The 17,804-nt window shown below is 32.2% G+C and overlaps 3 protein-coding genes across 6 annotated transcripts in view; all 3 read right to left on the bottom strand.

Annotated features, from left to right (window-relative positions):
• The window catches only part of LOC125811880 (casein kinase 1-like protein 4), a 123,185-nt gene that overhangs the window by 68,320 nt on the left and 37,061 nt on the right, over positions 1 to 17,804 (bottom strand). The window lies entirely within an intron of this gene.
• LOC125811876 (probable glycosyltransferase At3g07620) lies at positions 716 to 6,053 on the bottom strand. 4 transcript variants are annotated; one of them, XM_049491424.1, is made up of 5 exons: positions 5,886 to 6,053; positions 3,239 to 4,176; positions 3,010 to 3,140; positions 2,148 to 2,496; positions 716 to 1,617 (listed from the first exon to the last, which is right to left on the bottom strand). In XM_049491424.1, exons 2-5 carry the CDS (start codon positions 4,112 to 4,114, stop codon positions 949 to 951), a joined length of 2,025 nt encoding a protein of 674 aa, XP_049347381.1. In that variant the 5' UTR covers positions 4,115 to 4,176; positions 5,886 to 6,053; the 3' UTR covers positions 716 to 948. The 4 variants fall into 4 exon arrangements, with proteins under 4 accessions (XP_049347381.1, XP_049347382.1, XP_049347383.1 ...); XM_049491425.1 differs by lacking the exon at positions 5,886 to 6,053 and adding an exon at positions 5,759 to 5,853; XM_049491427.1 differs by lacking the exon at positions 5,886 to 6,053 and having other exon boundaries at positions 717 to 1,617; positions 3,239 to 3,879; positions 3,944 to 4,178.
• On the bottom strand, positions 11,737 to 14,909 carry LOC125811879 (sugar transport protein 14-like). The gene is made up of 5 exons (XM_049491431.1): positions 14,708 to 14,909; positions 13,515 to 13,837; positions 13,072 to 13,309; positions 12,453 to 12,844; positions 11,737 to 12,272 (listed from the first exon to the last, which is right to left on the bottom strand). The coding sequence occupies exons 1-5, from the start codon at positions 14,847 to 14,849 to the stop codon at positions 11,823 to 11,825; spliced, it is 1,545 nt and encodes a 514-aa protein (XP_049347388.1). The 5' UTR covers positions 14,850 to 14,909; the 3' UTR covers positions 11,737 to 11,822.

The raw sequence follows: 17,804 nt of genomic DNA, 5'->3' as shown, positions 1-17,804 counted from the left end.
TTAAGTTTCATTTCTTAGCTATTTATGAAATTTACTTGGGCCCAGCCTTTTTCTGTGTTAAGTCTAGGCCGATTTGCATGCATGTTTTGCTTTGTATGGGCTTTTTTAAGCTACTCTTTAAATTTTAACCCCATCAAACAATTCACATTTAAAAATGTGAATAGTGAACTTAAGGCCATGTTTGTAAGTGTCTTACTTTGCATAAATAACCAATTGGTGACTTTTGGATTTAGAAGTTGGTCACTTTTTCAAAGTTGGACCAGTAATCTGAAATTCAAAAGTAGCCAAACTTGTCAAAAGTAATTTTCAAGTCTCTCGTAAAAAACTAAAAAAGACATAAAACTACGAACAAAATCACCTAAATTTAATGCTCCCTCCATCCTAATTTATATGACACCTTTTGAATTTCGAGATTCAAACAAGTCTATCTTTAACCGTAATTTTTATATATCTTTTAATTATTTTGAATTGCCAATTATTGTGACTTATAGTACTTTTTACACAGTTTACAAATATATAAATTTCATTTCAAAGAAATTGAAAATTCCACACGCAAATTTCTTGTCAAACTTAAACTGTTTGACTCTCAAAAAACGAAAAGTGCCACATAAATGGGGACAGAGGGAGTAGAACAAAAGTTCAAGTCCATGTTTTTCTCCAACAAGCCAATTATGGTACAACTTCATGCAAAAAAAAAAAACAAACTACAATATACAAGGGAACAGTTCCTCTCCAAAGCTCATCTCAAATTTGTCATAAACATTTTTCGAAGGCGTGCTAGGAAATTCTCGAACTCTTCAAAAATACTGTTGCACCTGTATCAAATCGTCTAGAAATGCACTTACTTTTGAAGGATCCAACACATACATCTGATGACATTTTTAAAGAGTCTGAGCATATCATAGTAGGAAACAACTGTACCAAATAGACTTGCATCTGGAGCAACTTTCATCTAGCTTTTGTTTGAAAAACTCTATTGTACCAAATAGAATGAAGTGTCATATGAAACAAGTCGTATTTTACCGGCTTCGCATGCCAAAGGAAATGGCGCTGAACCTTCCTGACAGCTATCTGCATATCGAGATACTTCTTTTCCGGTATGGAAAGAAGTATACTTTTCAAGTTCGGAATATCCTTCTCAGCTAGGATTAACGAGAACGTATCCCAATTCAAGACTCCGAAAAAGGGAGGCACGAAATTATCCGATATGATCACTGGCACACATTCGTAAAATATGGCCTCTACTACTCTCGGGCTGTTGACTTCATAGCCCTTTGGACAGATGCAGAACTTACTGCTCTTCATATGCTGGATATAATTCATTTTGCTAGCAACACCACTTGGCATCGGACCAAATATCTCCATATCGGGATCTTTGTCTTTCCAATGCTCGAGCAAGATCGGACGCAAGTATCCGTGCATATTCCCAGCACAGAATGCAAGAACTTTTCTTTGAGATGGTGGTTTTCCTCCGAGATCTCTTAGAGGATTTCTGGCAGAACGAACATATGTTTCCGGAAGGGATACATCCCTTCCTATTTTGAAGCCTAAGGTTACATCAGCATTGCACAGGGCCTTGATACAGTGTTCCATGTGATGCCTCGTTTCATATGGAGCCTATGATAAAATAAGACTATAAGAACAAATGTCGAATGCATGGTAAAATGTCAGGTAATTAACTTGAGATACATATCATACGGTCATAACTGATTTTTATACTCCCTTCCGTTTCAATTTGTTTGTCTGATTTTAATTTGGCTCGGAGTTTAAGAAAGTCAAGAAACTTTTGAATCTTATGGTCTTAAACTAAAGAGATGTAGAATACCCTTTAGTCCTATGTTCTTTAACATGCCATATGGAAAGTTATAACTAAAGAGTTGCAGAAAAGGGGAGAGACATTCTTTTTGAAAGACTAAAAAGGAAAGTATGACAAACAAATTGAAACGGAAGTAGTATATATACTGCTTTTCGATAATCTTTCAATAAGAACTAACTGAGAAGTTCACTCTAATTGCAGACGTTACCAACAACAACTCAGCAAGATTTATATTAAACGCTAGAAACTCATTTATCGAATCATAAAAGCATAGTGGATAACACAAAATGCATGAGAAGCTAATAAAAGAGGATGAAACAGTAAACATTACCCAGTCATGGCATGCAGCGAGAAAATGATCAGCCCCGCCAGTTCTGTTCCAGAAACGGTATTTTGCTGCAATCTTCTCTGAGTAGTCCTTCAAATATTGGCGTAGGTTTGTTCGATTATGAGAATTACGAACGTATAGAGAATGCTCCAGCATTCTCGAACTAAAGGGTAGGTAGAACAAATGAGCTTTTCGGGGATCCTTCACAACAAACTTATTATTTCCCTCCATTAGTTTCATGAACCATCCCTCGGATGCATACAATCCTTTCATTATTGGTTGATGAAAAATGGGCTTCTCCCCTTCCTTGTAGACATAAACTTTGAGAATCCGCTCCATGAGTTCATAGCTCCTACAAGGAGGCATAAGGAAAATTCAAATAGATGAAATTTCCCAAATCCGAGATTTTCTTACTTTATAGCACAAACACATAAATTAAGATTGTAAACTGCATTGTAGCACTGTAGCATTGTGCACATTTCTATATAAACAGACTCACATATTGAATGTATAAGAAGAAACAATGTTAATAGAGAAAAAGTAAATACCAATAGGCTCAAATTGAGCTCTAGACAGAATAATGCATTACTCTCTCCGTCTCAAATTATCTGTGTTTTTTTGCTTTACGCGCCTCTTAAGAAATAATAATTAGGAGGTGTTTTTGACTACTTAAATCTTATCTATATCAAAGCTTTATATCTAAATGGATAATTAAAGTTCTTTTACTCTCTTTCTACTCTAGCTTTACAAGTTTTATCTGTGATGAGTAGATTATACTGCAACTCAGCAAGAGCGCTATAGCAAAACCAATGAAGAAAATATCAGCTGGTATTATGCATCAAAATGTTACTAAACAGCTACAAACCTTTTGAACATGGACATATTTCGAAAGGCAGGAGCATAAAGTTCTCGATCATTCTTCAGAAGTGGAGCATTCTCAATCTGTAACCTAGCAGCCAGAATTTCCTTGTCACGTTCCGAGGACCACCTAGGTCTCTGCAATCCAATTTAAACAAAATACAGGACAGTTGATTCCATCAACACTCAACAGTACACAGAAGCAAAATCATTGAGCAGGAGAAGAAAAAACATACCATAGCACGTGAACGAGCACGATGCCTAACTAGTAACCTTTCCATCTGAGAGATTGAAGTTATTGTTTTTGGCGGCAACATGCATCTCATCTTCTTTTTGACTGTACTTTGCACCAACGAATGATTGCCATGATTTGGGAGAAGTTGAGTCAAATCTCCTGTTGAAGAGTTGTTACTAGTAGTACGAATGAAGTTTATTTCACCTATAGTAACCAATGGCAAGTTATCTAGATGGTTTGAAGCAACCACAGACGACGAGTTAGTCACACTTGCAGCTTTAGTATCATTAAGCACACTATTTCTATTTGCATCTAACTCAGGGTCAGCTGAAAGTTCACCATTTGTTTTTACAACTTGCTCTAAAGAAAGGTCCCGTCTAGATTCATTGTTCTTCTGCATTGTAGTTTCCTCGTCCATGTCCACCACTTCATCAAATAGATTATCATTCTCAAGAATTGCATCTTCAACAAAATCAGAGTCATTTTCCATGGTTTTGACAACTGAATGATTGCTATGTGGTTTTACCTCATCCTTCTCATTTACGCTCTCATCGATTTCACCATCTTCACTCACATCACCGTTATCCACAGTTTTCAAGCGATGAGCCAACATATGTACATCATCAAAGCTTGAAAGCGTTCCTGAAAAGCTTTCACCAACCTTAGTTGATTCAACAACAGAAGATTCTTTACTCGACAGGCTTACCTTTTCGGGTAGCTGAATATTGCTCTCAGATAACAGAGAATGAAGAGCATTTCCATACGGAAGCATCAAGGTCTGACAAAATAAATGAGTCACAGCCACCAAAACCACTACCAAAATCCATTTCCTTTTATCAATTTGACACACAGATTGAAACTCCGAGCTGTACTTCATTCTTAAAGTTCAGCTCAAAATCAATAGCTCGTCATAGCAATAAGAATCTGCTTCATCATTTCCTGCATAAAAATCTACTATTCATGAACACACAGAGGAGAGGTAGACATCAGAATCTTAAGCCACAAGCAATGCTTTGGTCGCGCCTACTGCCTTCCACTTAAACTATACATATTCTTGAAAAAGATTTAAGGTTCAAAACCTAGCCCAATCTCTACATAAAGATGGATTTTGAAAAATATGTATTTTACACTATATTCAAGATGTACTGAAATTGAACTATCTACTACATAAGAGCTTGACTACAACAACAACATATTCAATGTAGTCCTACAAAGTTGGGTTTGGAGAGGGTAGAGTGTATGCGGGGTACCCTAGATTAGAGGTAGAGAGGTTGTTTCCGATAGACCCTCAGCTCAAGGAAAAACAGTCCAGTAAAAGAATAATCAGAAGTGAAAGCATAACAAAACATTCTGATCAGTAACTACAACAAAATAATACGATAATCGAAGTACAAGAAACAACAAATAGTAATAGAAATCGAAGGACAAGAAACTACCGTAGTAGTACTACGACTACTAGTATAGACTGATAGCAAGACAACGCACTACTATCTAATCAGTAATAACCTTCTAACCTAATTCATGTCCTCCACAACCCTCTAGTCTAAGGTCATGTCCTCGGTGAGCTAAAACTGCATCATGTTTTGTCTAATCATTTCTTTCTAATACTACTTTGGCCTACCTCTACCTCTCCTAAGCCACCCATAGCCAAATTCTGACACTTTTGCATTGAGGCATCTGTACATCTCCTCTTCACATGTCCGAACCATCCGAGTATCACTTCCCACATCTTGTCCTCCATCGAAACCACTCTCACCTTGTCCCGAATATCCTCATTTCTAATCCTATTTCTCCTAGTACGCCCACACATTCATCGCAACACCCTCATTTCCGCAACTTTCATCTTCTAAAAGTGAGAATTCTTGATTGGACAACACCCAATACAACATAGTTGGTCTAACCACCAACAAAATAGCTTTACTGAGCTGTCAAGAACAATCTTTAGCTTTAAATTCAAGCTCCAAGAACCAAAACAACAACTGGGTATCTCTTAAATATGAACATAAAAGTTGCTAAAAGCAAGAAAGAAGCTGAATTTTTTTATCAACTCAAGCAATATCTTTAGCTTCAAAATTCAAGCTCTATGAGCCAAAACAACAATTGGGTATCTCTTAAACTTGAACATAAATGTTACTAAAAGCAAGAAAAGAACTTAACTTTGATCAACTCAAGCACAATCATTAGCTTCAAATTCAAGCTCCAAGAACCAAAACAACAACTAAGTATCTCTATAAAATGAACATAAAAGTTACTAAAAGCAAGATAGAAACTGAACTCTATCAACTCAAGCACAATATTTATCAAGCTCCAAGAACAAAAACAACAGGGTATTTCTAAAATGGGCATAAAAGGTACTAAAAACAAGAAAAGAAAACTTTTTTATCAACTAAAGCACAATCTTTATCTTCAAGAACCAGCTCTATGAGCCAAAAACAACAACTGGGTATCTCTAAAATGAGCCTAAAAAGTAACCAAAAACAAGAAAGAGCTCAACTTTGATCTCCTCAAACACAATCTTTACCTTCAAATTCTAGCTCCATGAGCCAAATCAACAACTGGGTATCTCTAAAATGAACATAAAACTAACTAAAAGCTAAAAAAAGAACTCAATTTTGATAAACTCATGCATTCTTGAAATGAAGCATTACCCAGCAAAAAATCAAAACTTGAAGTGAAGCTCAGAAGTAGCTGTCGGTAGTGGCCACAAACACTCAAGAAAAAAATAAATTAAGAAGTTTAATTTATTAGAGTAGCAAAATCCATTAATTTTTCTGGAATTTTTATTAAACCAAAGCTACTGTTTTTTAGTATATCAAAATGGAACAAGAATGTCTTTTTTTTAAAAAAATTTAATAAAGAAAATAGTCTATCTTTGTCTTGCATCCATTACTCTCGCTCAGTTCCATTTTATAAGTCATTTTTTTTTATAAATAGTTGGATCATAATATTTGTTATTTTATAATATTACGTATAAATTATCATATATTGCCTATTATATTCTTGATAGAGTAGTTAATTAATCTTAAAAATATATTCATAATTTATTATAAAGTTGACTTAAGAAAATATTAAATAAGGGTAGAAGAGTAAAGTTACATAATTTCTTAATACAAGAATAAAGTAAAAAAGTGACATATAAAATGAGACAGAGGGAGAATTGTTTATTGGGTATTCTTGCCTGTTTAATTAGACTTAGGGTGTGTTTGGTATGAAGGAAAACATTTTCTGGAAAATGTTTTTCAATTTTCTCATGTTTGGTTGGTCTAAATGTTTTGGAAAATGTTTTCCAAATCAACTTATTTTTCTCAAATTTAAGAAAAATGACTTCCCTTCTAAACTTAAGGAAAACATTTTCCAAAACTCTCTTTCAACTTCAAATTACAATTATTTTTTTTGTTGAAAAAATCAATTTATTTTGTCCCTACCCTTAAACCACCCCCAACCAACCCCCCCCCCTCCCCCCCCAAAAAAAAAAAAAAAAAAAAAAATTTAAAGCTTGTTTTTAAATTCAATTTTTTTACCCCACCTTCACCCCTACCCCACCCCCTCCCATAAAAATATTAAAAATTGTTTTTAAAAGATATTTCTAATGTCAATTTTTTATTTTTTTACCCCCACCCACTACCCTCGCCCCCAATCAACCCCCTATCAGCCCCCAACCTCCTTCAAAAAGAAAAAAATTTAAGTTTGTTTTTAAAAAATATTTTAACTTCAAATTTTTATTTTTTCATCTCGTTCCTCGATCACCCACCCCCCTCTCCGGTCACCCCCCACCCCCAAAAAAAATTGAGTTTGTTTTTAAAAAATATTTACAAATTCAAAATTTCATTTTTTCACCTTACCCTCAACCCCCCACCCCCCCTCCCCCAAAAAAATAAGAAATTTCAAGTTTGTTTTTAAAAAATATTTTCAATTTCAAAATTTCATTTTTTCACCCCTACCCTCGACCCCCACCCACGCACCCCTACCACCCCCCACCCCCACCCCCAAAAAATAATTTTAAGTTTGTTTTTCAAAAATATTTTCAACTTCAAAATTTCAATTTTTCACCCTTACCCTCGACCCACCCCCCCTCACCCACCCCTACGACCCCCCACCCCCAAAAAATTATTAAGTTTGTTTTTTAAAACTATTTTCAATTTCAAAAATTATTTTCTACTCTAGTAAAAATAAAAAATATTTCTCAAAAATATTTTTCATTCATAAATCAAACACTAAAATTCTTTTCCGGAAAATATTTTCTACTCACTAACCAAACATGAGAAAATAAGTCAAACATCAACTTGTTTTCTAGGAAAACATTTTCCATGGAAAACATTTTCCTTCATACCAAACACACCCTTAGTGGATATAGCGGCGCTTCGCATAAAGATATTAATTAATAATATATAAATATTATTCTTATGAAATTAATCAACACAGAAGGCGATTAGGAAATATTTTTCAAATTAGGCGATTTTTTCAATTTTCGTGTGTGCTGGCTCATAAATATTTTAGTGATATAACTTTTGGATGATTTTTTTTGAAAAATCTTTACGGAACTCTCCTTAGGGAGTTGGTGAAAAAGCACGTGGAACCTCACCATTTTTTGCACATATTTTAGGCATTTGACAGCCATTTTACAGGAATGATGCAAATTTCTCAGATTTTATAGGTGTTAGACCATGAATATTTGGTGATATGACTTTTAAATGATTTTTTTTGTAAAACCTTTACGGAACCCTCCGTACGAGTAGTACGTAAAGCTCACAATTTTTTGCATATATTTTGGGCATTTAGTAGCTATTTTTCACAAATTAGGCGATTTACTAAGTTTTTTGTGCGTGTTAGCCTATGAATATTTTGGTGATATGTTTTCAGATGATTTTTTTATAAAACTTTTACGGAATCCTCCGAAGGGAGTTGGGGGAGCAACACGTGAAGTCTTACCGTTTTTTGCACATATTTTGGGCATATATGAGCCATTTTATAGAAATTAGGCGATTTTTTTAGTTTTTCGTGTGTGTTAACCGATGAATATTTGGTGATATAGCTTCCAAACGATTTTTTTTGCAAAACCTTTGCGAAATCCTTCGTAGAGAGTTGGGGTAGCAGTACATCAAGCCTCACCATTTTTACATATTTTAGACATTTAAGAATCATTTTAGAGGAATTAGACAATTTGCTTAGCAAAACACTTGTCCACTTGTATGCTTAAAGTCTAAAAACTAAATCAAAATATTTTATATTAAAATTAAAACAAAGTTTTAAAAATTATAAAACTTTTGTAAGTAGTATGTTACGTGAACATAGGTCAAATAATATGAAATAGAGGGACTGAAGTGATTAGCTAGAATAAATATTGGATTTTGGTGATCTAATCAAAACTTAAAATTTAACCCTTTCATCTACTTCAAATTATTACTCCAAATTTACCCTTTTTTTTCTTTAGGGTTTGTTGCCGCCCTATTGACAGCTGCTGGTGAGTTTCACTTCAAACTCTTGATTTTTTTGCTTAGGTAATTCTTCATTCTATGATTTTTATTGCAAAAAAGGGTCAATTTTTTTTTCAAGAATGCATGATTTTATTAAATTTAACCCAATTGTTTGTTTGGCTTATAAAACTTGAAATTTTGAAGGTTTTAGATTCTCATGTTTTGCGGTATAACTATCGAATCTATGTAACATCGTTATAACTTTTATTATTTTTTATGGCTTGAAGTTTCCAAGAAATTTCATGAGCATAGAGTAGCAATGATTAACAAATATCTCTCTCCTGAACAATTTAAGTACAACTTCTAGCAAAACTGAAGCTTTCATAAGTTTGAGTGTTGACAATTTATCACCACACTTATATATGAAGTTTGTATGCAATTTAAAGTAACTAGATAAGTACAAATATCAACGAGGTGCAAAGTTTTCAAGGTTTTGCCACAAGTTATTTTATTTACTTGTTGATTCAAGCATTGATGACTTTCAATGTAAGGATGTTCAAGATTCGGTGCTACAATATCAACCATCGGGATTCAATAAGACAAAGTAGCCAAGCTATCTTCAGTTGCAATTAGTGTTTTCAAAAACATTTTTGGGGCGAGTTCCAGAGCGAGTCTTGGGGCGGGACGTACCAAAAATGCTCTGGGACGAAATCTAAAGACATAGATCCATAAGGCGTAAGTCCTAAAATTTGAGGCGTAAGCTCCGAGCATTAAAATGTAAGTCCTGAGAGTAAAAACGTACGCCGGGCGTTTTTAATTTATTTTTTAACTTTTTTTGCTTTACATCATGTTTTTATTATTGGTGTAATGATATTTCTCAAATAGTAATTATAATACTTTTTTTCTTCATTATTGACTATTAATACTTATCTCAAATAAAAATCATAAATCATTGAAATGTTTACTTTTATTAGTAATAAAATTATATACATGAGACTACGCCCCGTAGATCCATTAGACTTACGTCCCATGTCTCGGGGCTTACACCTCGCCCTGTACTCTTGTATAAAACGCCTTGCCTCACGCCTCCGCCTTTTAAAACACTGGTTGCGATAAAGGTTCTGCAATTTGCAAATTGGCTAGTCCATGACAACAAGATACCCTTAAAATCCTTTATACCAATGCAGTTTGCACATAAAGCTCGAACAAATTGCTCATCCAAATACATCAGAGAGACTTAACTTTCGCAAATATGAAAACTTTATGCCAAGATTTGGGGTAATTCATGCTTAAATTTGCATAAATCAAGAACATTTAGTCCTTGAGCAGTAAAGATTTCTTCAAGCTAAGCAAGATGTTGAAACTATCAACATGTCCATCTACTTTTAAAATCAACTCTTTGATGTTACTCACGACGAGGGTCTCAATCCAATTATGAACATTAGAGTCGATGAAATGACAGTATGGAAAACTTAGCCAGAATAATGTATCATAGTGAACTATATTGTATTGTAATGTATTAATTCAATAAATACAATGTTTGGATATATTGTATCATTTTCTATCGTTATATAATGTTACACATAAGGATAAACCTATAAGATAAATAGGGTATAGGGTGGGGCTACTATATAGGATAAAAGATAAAATAAGATTATTAAATAATAAATAAAGACAAAATGAGAAATAGATATAAGGTAATGTCGCAATAACACCAAATCGGTCGTTGCCAAAATGAGACTTTTTGTTGTTAACTAACAATGGCTATAACAATACGATACACTAAAATTTAGGTAACAATCATCGCACTTAAATTAACAATACAATACAATGGGCAACAATCATCCCAGCAAGTTGTTAAAAGTAGTATCTTCTTCTTTCCAATTTCTATTTGACTATATTAGAACATTAAAAAAAAATCAATTACATGTTGAAGACCAGAATGTTTGGTTCTCCTCAGTTGATGTGCTTGTTACATTTCCCAGCTATTTTTAATCTCACACAATATCTCAAGTATTTAGACAACTATTTTTAATCTTTCACTATCATGCACGGTGCTTAGACTTGATTGATATTGAATTGGATACTCCTAATTTAACATATGAGTGTGGTGATAAATTGCCAGCATTCAATCTTGTGAAAGGTTCAGTTTTGCTACTCAAATTTTGCGCAGGTGGAGATAAATTTGTTTCTATGCTCATGAAATTTCTTGAAAACTTCAAGCAGTCAAAGTCTATTTAGTTACAATTAATGTCTATTAAGTCAGATCCTCCACTCATTGGTACTACTGCTACCTTGCATATAGAATATGGATTTTTGGTGAATTGCTCACTTGGGGACATTGTTGATAGTTTTCTTTGGATATCGAGAAGTTGTTGATGGTTACGTTGCTATTTGGTGCACTCAAGGAAGTCAAGCTAATGCTTGAAGGTTCTGTTCAAGTTTCAATTCCTCCCGCCCCGTTTTCCTTTTCCTGTTCTGTTTTCCCTTACTTTTTGTTTCCTATGTTTCTTGGATTGTTGCCTCATCCATGTTGGATCCTCCAAAATTGCAACATAGCTTGTATGTTGTCTGCATTATGTTTCTTGAAATGTACTATTTCGATTTCAAAGTCTCTGTCTTTCACAATTACTATTCTGATACATTTCATGTATGTGATATTTACCTATATTTATAACAAATTAAGGAAAGAATTTTGCTTTGTGCAATTCTTCAGCAAGTTAATGAAAGTTTTCCATTTTGATAACCTTTTTTTTTTTCCTTTTACTAGTATTTGTTGCAGCTTAGTGTAAAAGGCGCAGAATATTCGTGAAAATAATCTAGTAGTGAACATACAACTTGTGAAGAATAGTGCTTCACTCATCACCTTTTGTGTGTGTATATATTATGAGGATAAATATTTTCTACAACGGTGGCATCAGGATCAACTTGTGTGAAACTCAACTATTCCACTTAAGTATTTGCTACCTGAATTATGTCATTCACTTCTCGATCATAAGATATTGATAGAAAAAAGTCACACCAGAAGAAAGACGAAGGAGAAGCCTTAGAGCAACTCGATAGGAATCAGAAGAGAAAGATACAAGTATCCAAAGTGCATACATGTAGTTGTAGAAAAGATGCAACAAACAAAATAAAAATTCTACATAGTTTTCATTTCCTAAGAATCCATTAAACTTTATCTCCGTTCTTCAATTCAATTCCATTTCCCTCTGATGAGCAATACCGTTTCCAAAACCAATGTTTTTCCCATAGCAAATAAATCTCTTCAATTGGAACTTGCTTTGTCTCAGGCAACAGAAAGTATATGAAGCAAGTCATGATTATAATAAATCCAGCAAATAATAAAAATACGCCGTATTTAAGGTGACACAATGAAACCAAGAAGCATTGCGCGATTAGGCTTGTGAATATCATGTTGACACAAACAACCATACTTTGTCCTGCTGATCTTGTTTCTAGAGGGAAAATTTCACTTGGAACTAGCCAACCTAAAGGACCCCATGATCTTCCATAGGCAAGAACAAATATGCAAATTATAATCACTAGAAATATGCCAATTCCTTTTGGGAGTATTACACCTTGTCCAAACTTCAATGCTAGAGTGATAGCAACTGCTACCTGTTTGATCAAAATTTCAAGTAAGTAAAGGCGCGTTGAAATTTATAGTAATGTTGATTCAGGTGAATCGATAGAATATGGGAGATCAACTTCAGGATGAGAAAAGAATGACGTTAGTATATCAACATGAACGTTAATGTATAGAAGTTGTCAGTGTATAGAAGTTAAACGAGAAATTACCATGACACATATCATCTCAACACCAGCTTCCAAGAAAAAAGCTCTTCTACCAAACTTGTCAACAAATGTCATAGAGATCAATGCAGCCACAACAAGTGCGCCCCCGGTAATAGCAGATGAATATAGAGCAGCACCAGAGCCAAATCCTAAACTCTGGAAAATAACAGGCGAATAAAACAGAATAGAGTTCATTCCACTGAGTTGTTGAAATGCTGGAATCGCTAAAGCTCCGATCACCAATTGTGGTCTATTTTTTCTTGAAAGTAAGTTTCTAAATGGATGTTTTATAGCTCTTGCTGCATTGCTTGCATCAACAAGATCAGCAAATTCTGCATCAACTCTTGTTGTGCCTCTAACTTTTTCCAAAACTTGTCTTGCTTGCTCTAATTTGCCTGTTGAGAATATTTCAAGCGAAAATACTAAGTAAGTGACAGAGCAGGATTTTCACTAAGGGAATTCAGAATATAAAGAAGTAAACATATCAACAAGTCACGGGATTTAACATCTACTATACATATATAATAATTTTACCCCAGTATATACAATATAATTTGACTTGACACAGAGTTTAAGAAAGAAATGCAGACTTTTGAAATTTGTTGTGTAAAGCAAACTTTACCTTGTTCTACGAGGCTATTAGGCGTTTCGGGGAGGAAAAGACCACCAATAAACATGAACATAGCAGGAATTGTTGCTATGCCAAGAGATAATCTCCATCCCCATGGATGAATTTTAGCAGTTCCATAGTTGACAAAATTGGCAATTAATACTCCCAAACAAGTTGAGAGTTGAAACAATTGGTTAACTGCTCCTCTTATTTTTGCTGGTGCCATTTCTGATAGATATAATGGAACTGCCTGTAATATTTGGTTAAACAAACAAATAACATAAATGTGAGTTATGTTACATAGATCATGAAAAAATCAACAATCCGCGTAACTTGCTCAAGTTTAAACAAGTCGAGTTATGACATGTTTGTTTAATTGACTCAACAGGCGATCAAAAACACTATGACTGAATTTTGAAACTCGTTAACGAAAATATGAGTAAGTTGTAACTTACTTGATTACTAAAGCCAATGCCAAAGCCAAGAAGGCATCTACCAATGATGAGCATAGTAATGTTTTTAGCAGCAGCATTAAGAACAGCTCCCACAAAGAAACTAACAGCACCACATAAAATACTTGCTTTTCTACCTTTTTTTCTAGTAATATGTGAAGCACCAAATGCTGAAATTAGTGCAGCAAAATATAAAGATGATGTGAATAATGTAAGTATTTGATTGTCATATTTGCAATAATCTGTTTCTTTTAGATGTTCTTGTTTCCTTCTGTACACTTCTGGGAAAAATATCTTTAAGAAATCATCCATTGAAGTCACACCACCTGACAAATAATAATAATAATAATTAATTAACTTTAACGTTGTGTGATTGGTATAATGTGTCAAAAAAGATTTTTCAATTAGTAAGATTGGGCCACGTAAAGACAAAACGAAAGAACAAACAAAGAAAAAGTCAAATTCAGTATGAAAAGATAGAAGCTGACAATTTGTAAAGTCAAGATCAGTGTGAACATATCCAATGTCATCACACAAGTGAGGTATGAGAAGGGTAGTGTGTACACAGACCTTATTCCAACATTGGAAGGTTGTTTTGAATAGACGCTCAGTTCATTACAAAGCAATTTGAAAAAAGAAAAATAACAGGAACGAAGAAGCCAAGACAAAATACTGAAAAAAATCATGAAAAAAGTACATACTAAAGCATGAATCACTAAGTAGAATGATGGAAAATACTTTCCAAAAAAAGAACATTTTTTCCCCAATTCAACACTATATGAAATTTAGAAACTATTTCACATGGACTAAAAGAGAAAAATATAAAAGTGAAGAAAATCATTTTCCCCTTTAGTAATTTAATGTTTGATTTGCCACAAGATTGATTTGATTTTTTAAATCATTTTCCCCTTTTTCTAATCAATCACAAGATAATTATCTAAAATCTTCCCTTTTACTAATCATACTCATACAACAAATTCATTTGATTTTTTTTCCCTTAATAATTGAACTCATACAACTTAGATCATAGATCCATCTCTGACACACTGTTCATGTATATATATATATATATATTATATACTAGATCTCTTTGACTTCTTCCTTGTTTATTTATTCTTTTACATTTCGAATCATTTTAATGAAAATTCTGACTATGGCTCTAACATATACTCCGAACAAAATAAAATTGTACTTACCAGAGATGCCAAGATCATAACCAAAAAGAGAACCTCCAATGGCAGCAACAATACATGAACAAACAAAATAACTAGTAATTTTATACTCATAAAGATGAGCTCTTGCTCCTCTACTTTTATCATCAAATCCACCACCAGCCATTTTTTTTCTTAATTTCCTTAATTACAAATTTTAAGAACTAATTAGAAATTTTAATGAAAAAAAAAAAGGTTATGTTGAAAGAGAAATATATTGAGAAGAAAAGTTGTTATTTATGCATGTTTTAAGGTGATTTAAAACAGACAAAGGATAATATTATTCATCCCAAAAAAAGAAAAGAAAGGGAAAAAAATTGTCTTTTAAAGAGACTTTGTTAGACAATTTTAAGTGAGTAGAATATGTCTTCATATTTTTTTTCATTAAATGAGAATATGGTAGATTTAGCAAATTAAAATAAATAAAAAGGAGATAAATTCTATGTTTAGTAAAAAGAAATAAATATATTTGACTAAGCACATGATCTAATTTTCAATTAATCGAAATATGCACTTTTGATTTCTTAATCAACTATGTATCATGTTAAATTAACTATTGTTACGTCATATGTCATATTTGATAGTAATGTAGTTTTAAATATAATTTACTTTCTACGGACTAAGAAAACATATTTTAATTAATTGAATGTTAAATATGTTGAATTATACATCACAAAGATCAAAATTGAAATTTACCTCCTACACAATTATATAGAGTTCAAGTTGTATGTGCTAACGATGTAAAAAAGATATTGTATTTAAACAATCATTATAAGTAAATCTTTCGATAAACATTAATTAGCATTTAGGTAAAATAATAAATAACTTGTTGTCGCATGGTAAAATTCACTAATAGTATAAAAAATATTTGCATTGTCGATATTGTAAAATAAATCCAATTGATTCACTAAAGTACAAAAAATATTTACATTGTCGATATTGTAAAATAAATCCAATTGTATAGTAAAGATTAACTTATATATATAAACAGTGTAGAAAAAAAAACATTATCAATGTTATTTTACCTTTAATATAATATGTTAGTTATTATTATTATTTTTATTATATTATTAATTAGTGTTTATCATAAATATTTACATATGACTAACCTAAAATCATTTAAATTGTAAATATATTTGTCCAAACTATACTTTATATCTATTTCAAAATTTAACGAGAGGGAGTTGCTCGGATGGTAAGCACCCCTCACTTCCAATCTGAAGGTTGCGAGTTCGAGTCACCAAGGGAGCAAAAGGGATGGACCCTCCTAGGGAGGGTAAAATAAAATAAAATATATCTATTTCAAAATTTCACTTAATTTAACGTAACTCTACTTTTACAAACAGAAACAATAATGATGAATTTGAAAGAGAAAGAATATTTATTGTTCCTTTCTTTTATTAGCCCTTATATTATTTATTTTCTTTGTTACTTAGTTATTTTAGCAATTAAAATAAATCTATTAGTTTCTATTAATATATATTATTTACAAGTAATTATATAAATACTAGTAGTCAAATTTAGATTTTTAAAATATAATTAGTAAGGATAATTAGTGAGAAAAAAACTTACTACTAAAAATACTCCCCCCGTCTATTTTTAGTTGTTATGTTGTGCTTTTTGAAAGTCAATTTAACTAATTTTTAAAGTTAAATTAGATTACATTAATTTGATTTTTTTTTTATAAAAAAAATAGATATTCAAAAACTATACGAAAAATATTATAAATTGTACTTTTTTGCATATCAATATGATGAAAAAATACATCTTAAAATGTTAGTCAAAGTTTTTATCGTTTGACTCTAAAAAAAGAAACTATAACAATTAAAAGTGGACGGAGAGAGTAATAATTTAATAAAATTATCAAGTTAATAAAGAAATAGTAGAAAGAAAACAAATGTATTAGGGAGATAAGAGAGTAATTAATAATTCATGTCTCATTATGTGACAGCATTTAGTGCTTGGTATAGACGTTACGAATACTAATTTGACTTGTGCACTATAAATAGTAGTTAAAAAAATTGGAGTGGTGAATGGGCGGGTCAAAAATGGATTAAATAAAAATGAATGAAACATTTGATTCGTATCAAACAGACAAATGAGTAAAAGTTTCACATTGGGGTAAATCGCTCCCTAACAAAGATGACTTTGTACCTAGGGAGACTTAAACTCAAGATTTCTTATTAAGGATAGAGTACTTACCACTCCATCACTGCTCTCGTTAGTACATGCAAATGAGAGTACTGCTAATATGAATATCTATATTGTCCATTAATATATATATATATATATATAATATATATATATATATATATATATATATATATATATATATATATATATATATTCATTTTTCAATAAATAATATTTATATTCGATCCATAACGACTGGTCAGCTACAAATTAGCTATGACTATTTAGCGATGAATTAGTGACGAATTTAATAACTAATTGTTGTTCTTCAGTAAGATGATAATAAATGTAATATTTTTCCATGATGCAATGTGTGATAAATCTACCAAATAAAGTTGTTGGAACAAATACTGGTAGTTGATACATGTGTGAAAAATAAAATGGTTGAAACATTATGTTAAGTTTAATATAGAAAAATAACATTAATTTTAAACCACTAAACATTTTTTATTATAGAAGGATAAGAGTATAATGCTGATTCATATTAGACTTACAAATTCAACATAATATTTATTGGATGTTTATCTTAACTTAAACTAGCAAAGATTTCTACCATACACTTTCGGAAAGTTTAACCACGCGATATCTCGGTGAATATATCGGAACTCGATAGGAGAGCTAGACAGATTTCATAAAGTTCACACACATGTATTCACGAATCGTAAAACTGTTTCTTTGGAGCACATTCAACGATATTTGTTTCATGAACAAAAAATTCAAACCTAAGACCTTTAATTAAGGGTGGAGGATTTCAATCATTTATCACAGCTATGATAATTTATACTCACTTAATTAGATTAAAAACATATTCAAATATTTACACCCAACAATTACTAAGAGGTGAATGCAAGATCGATATACTCTTTATCTTTTATATATAAAAGTTTAT

Source organism: Solanum verrucosum, unplaced genomic scaffold (genome assembly GCF_900185275.1).
Source record: "Solanum verrucosum unplaced genomic scaffold, falcon-dt-bn FXZP01000238.1, whole genome shotgun sequence".
NCBI classification, from domain to species: Eukaryota; Viridiplantae; Streptophyta; class Magnoliopsida; order Solanales; family Solanaceae; genus Solanum; species Solanum verrucosum.
Note: the sequence above shows the minus strand (reverse complement) of the source record. Positions and strands in the feature narration are given on the sequence as shown.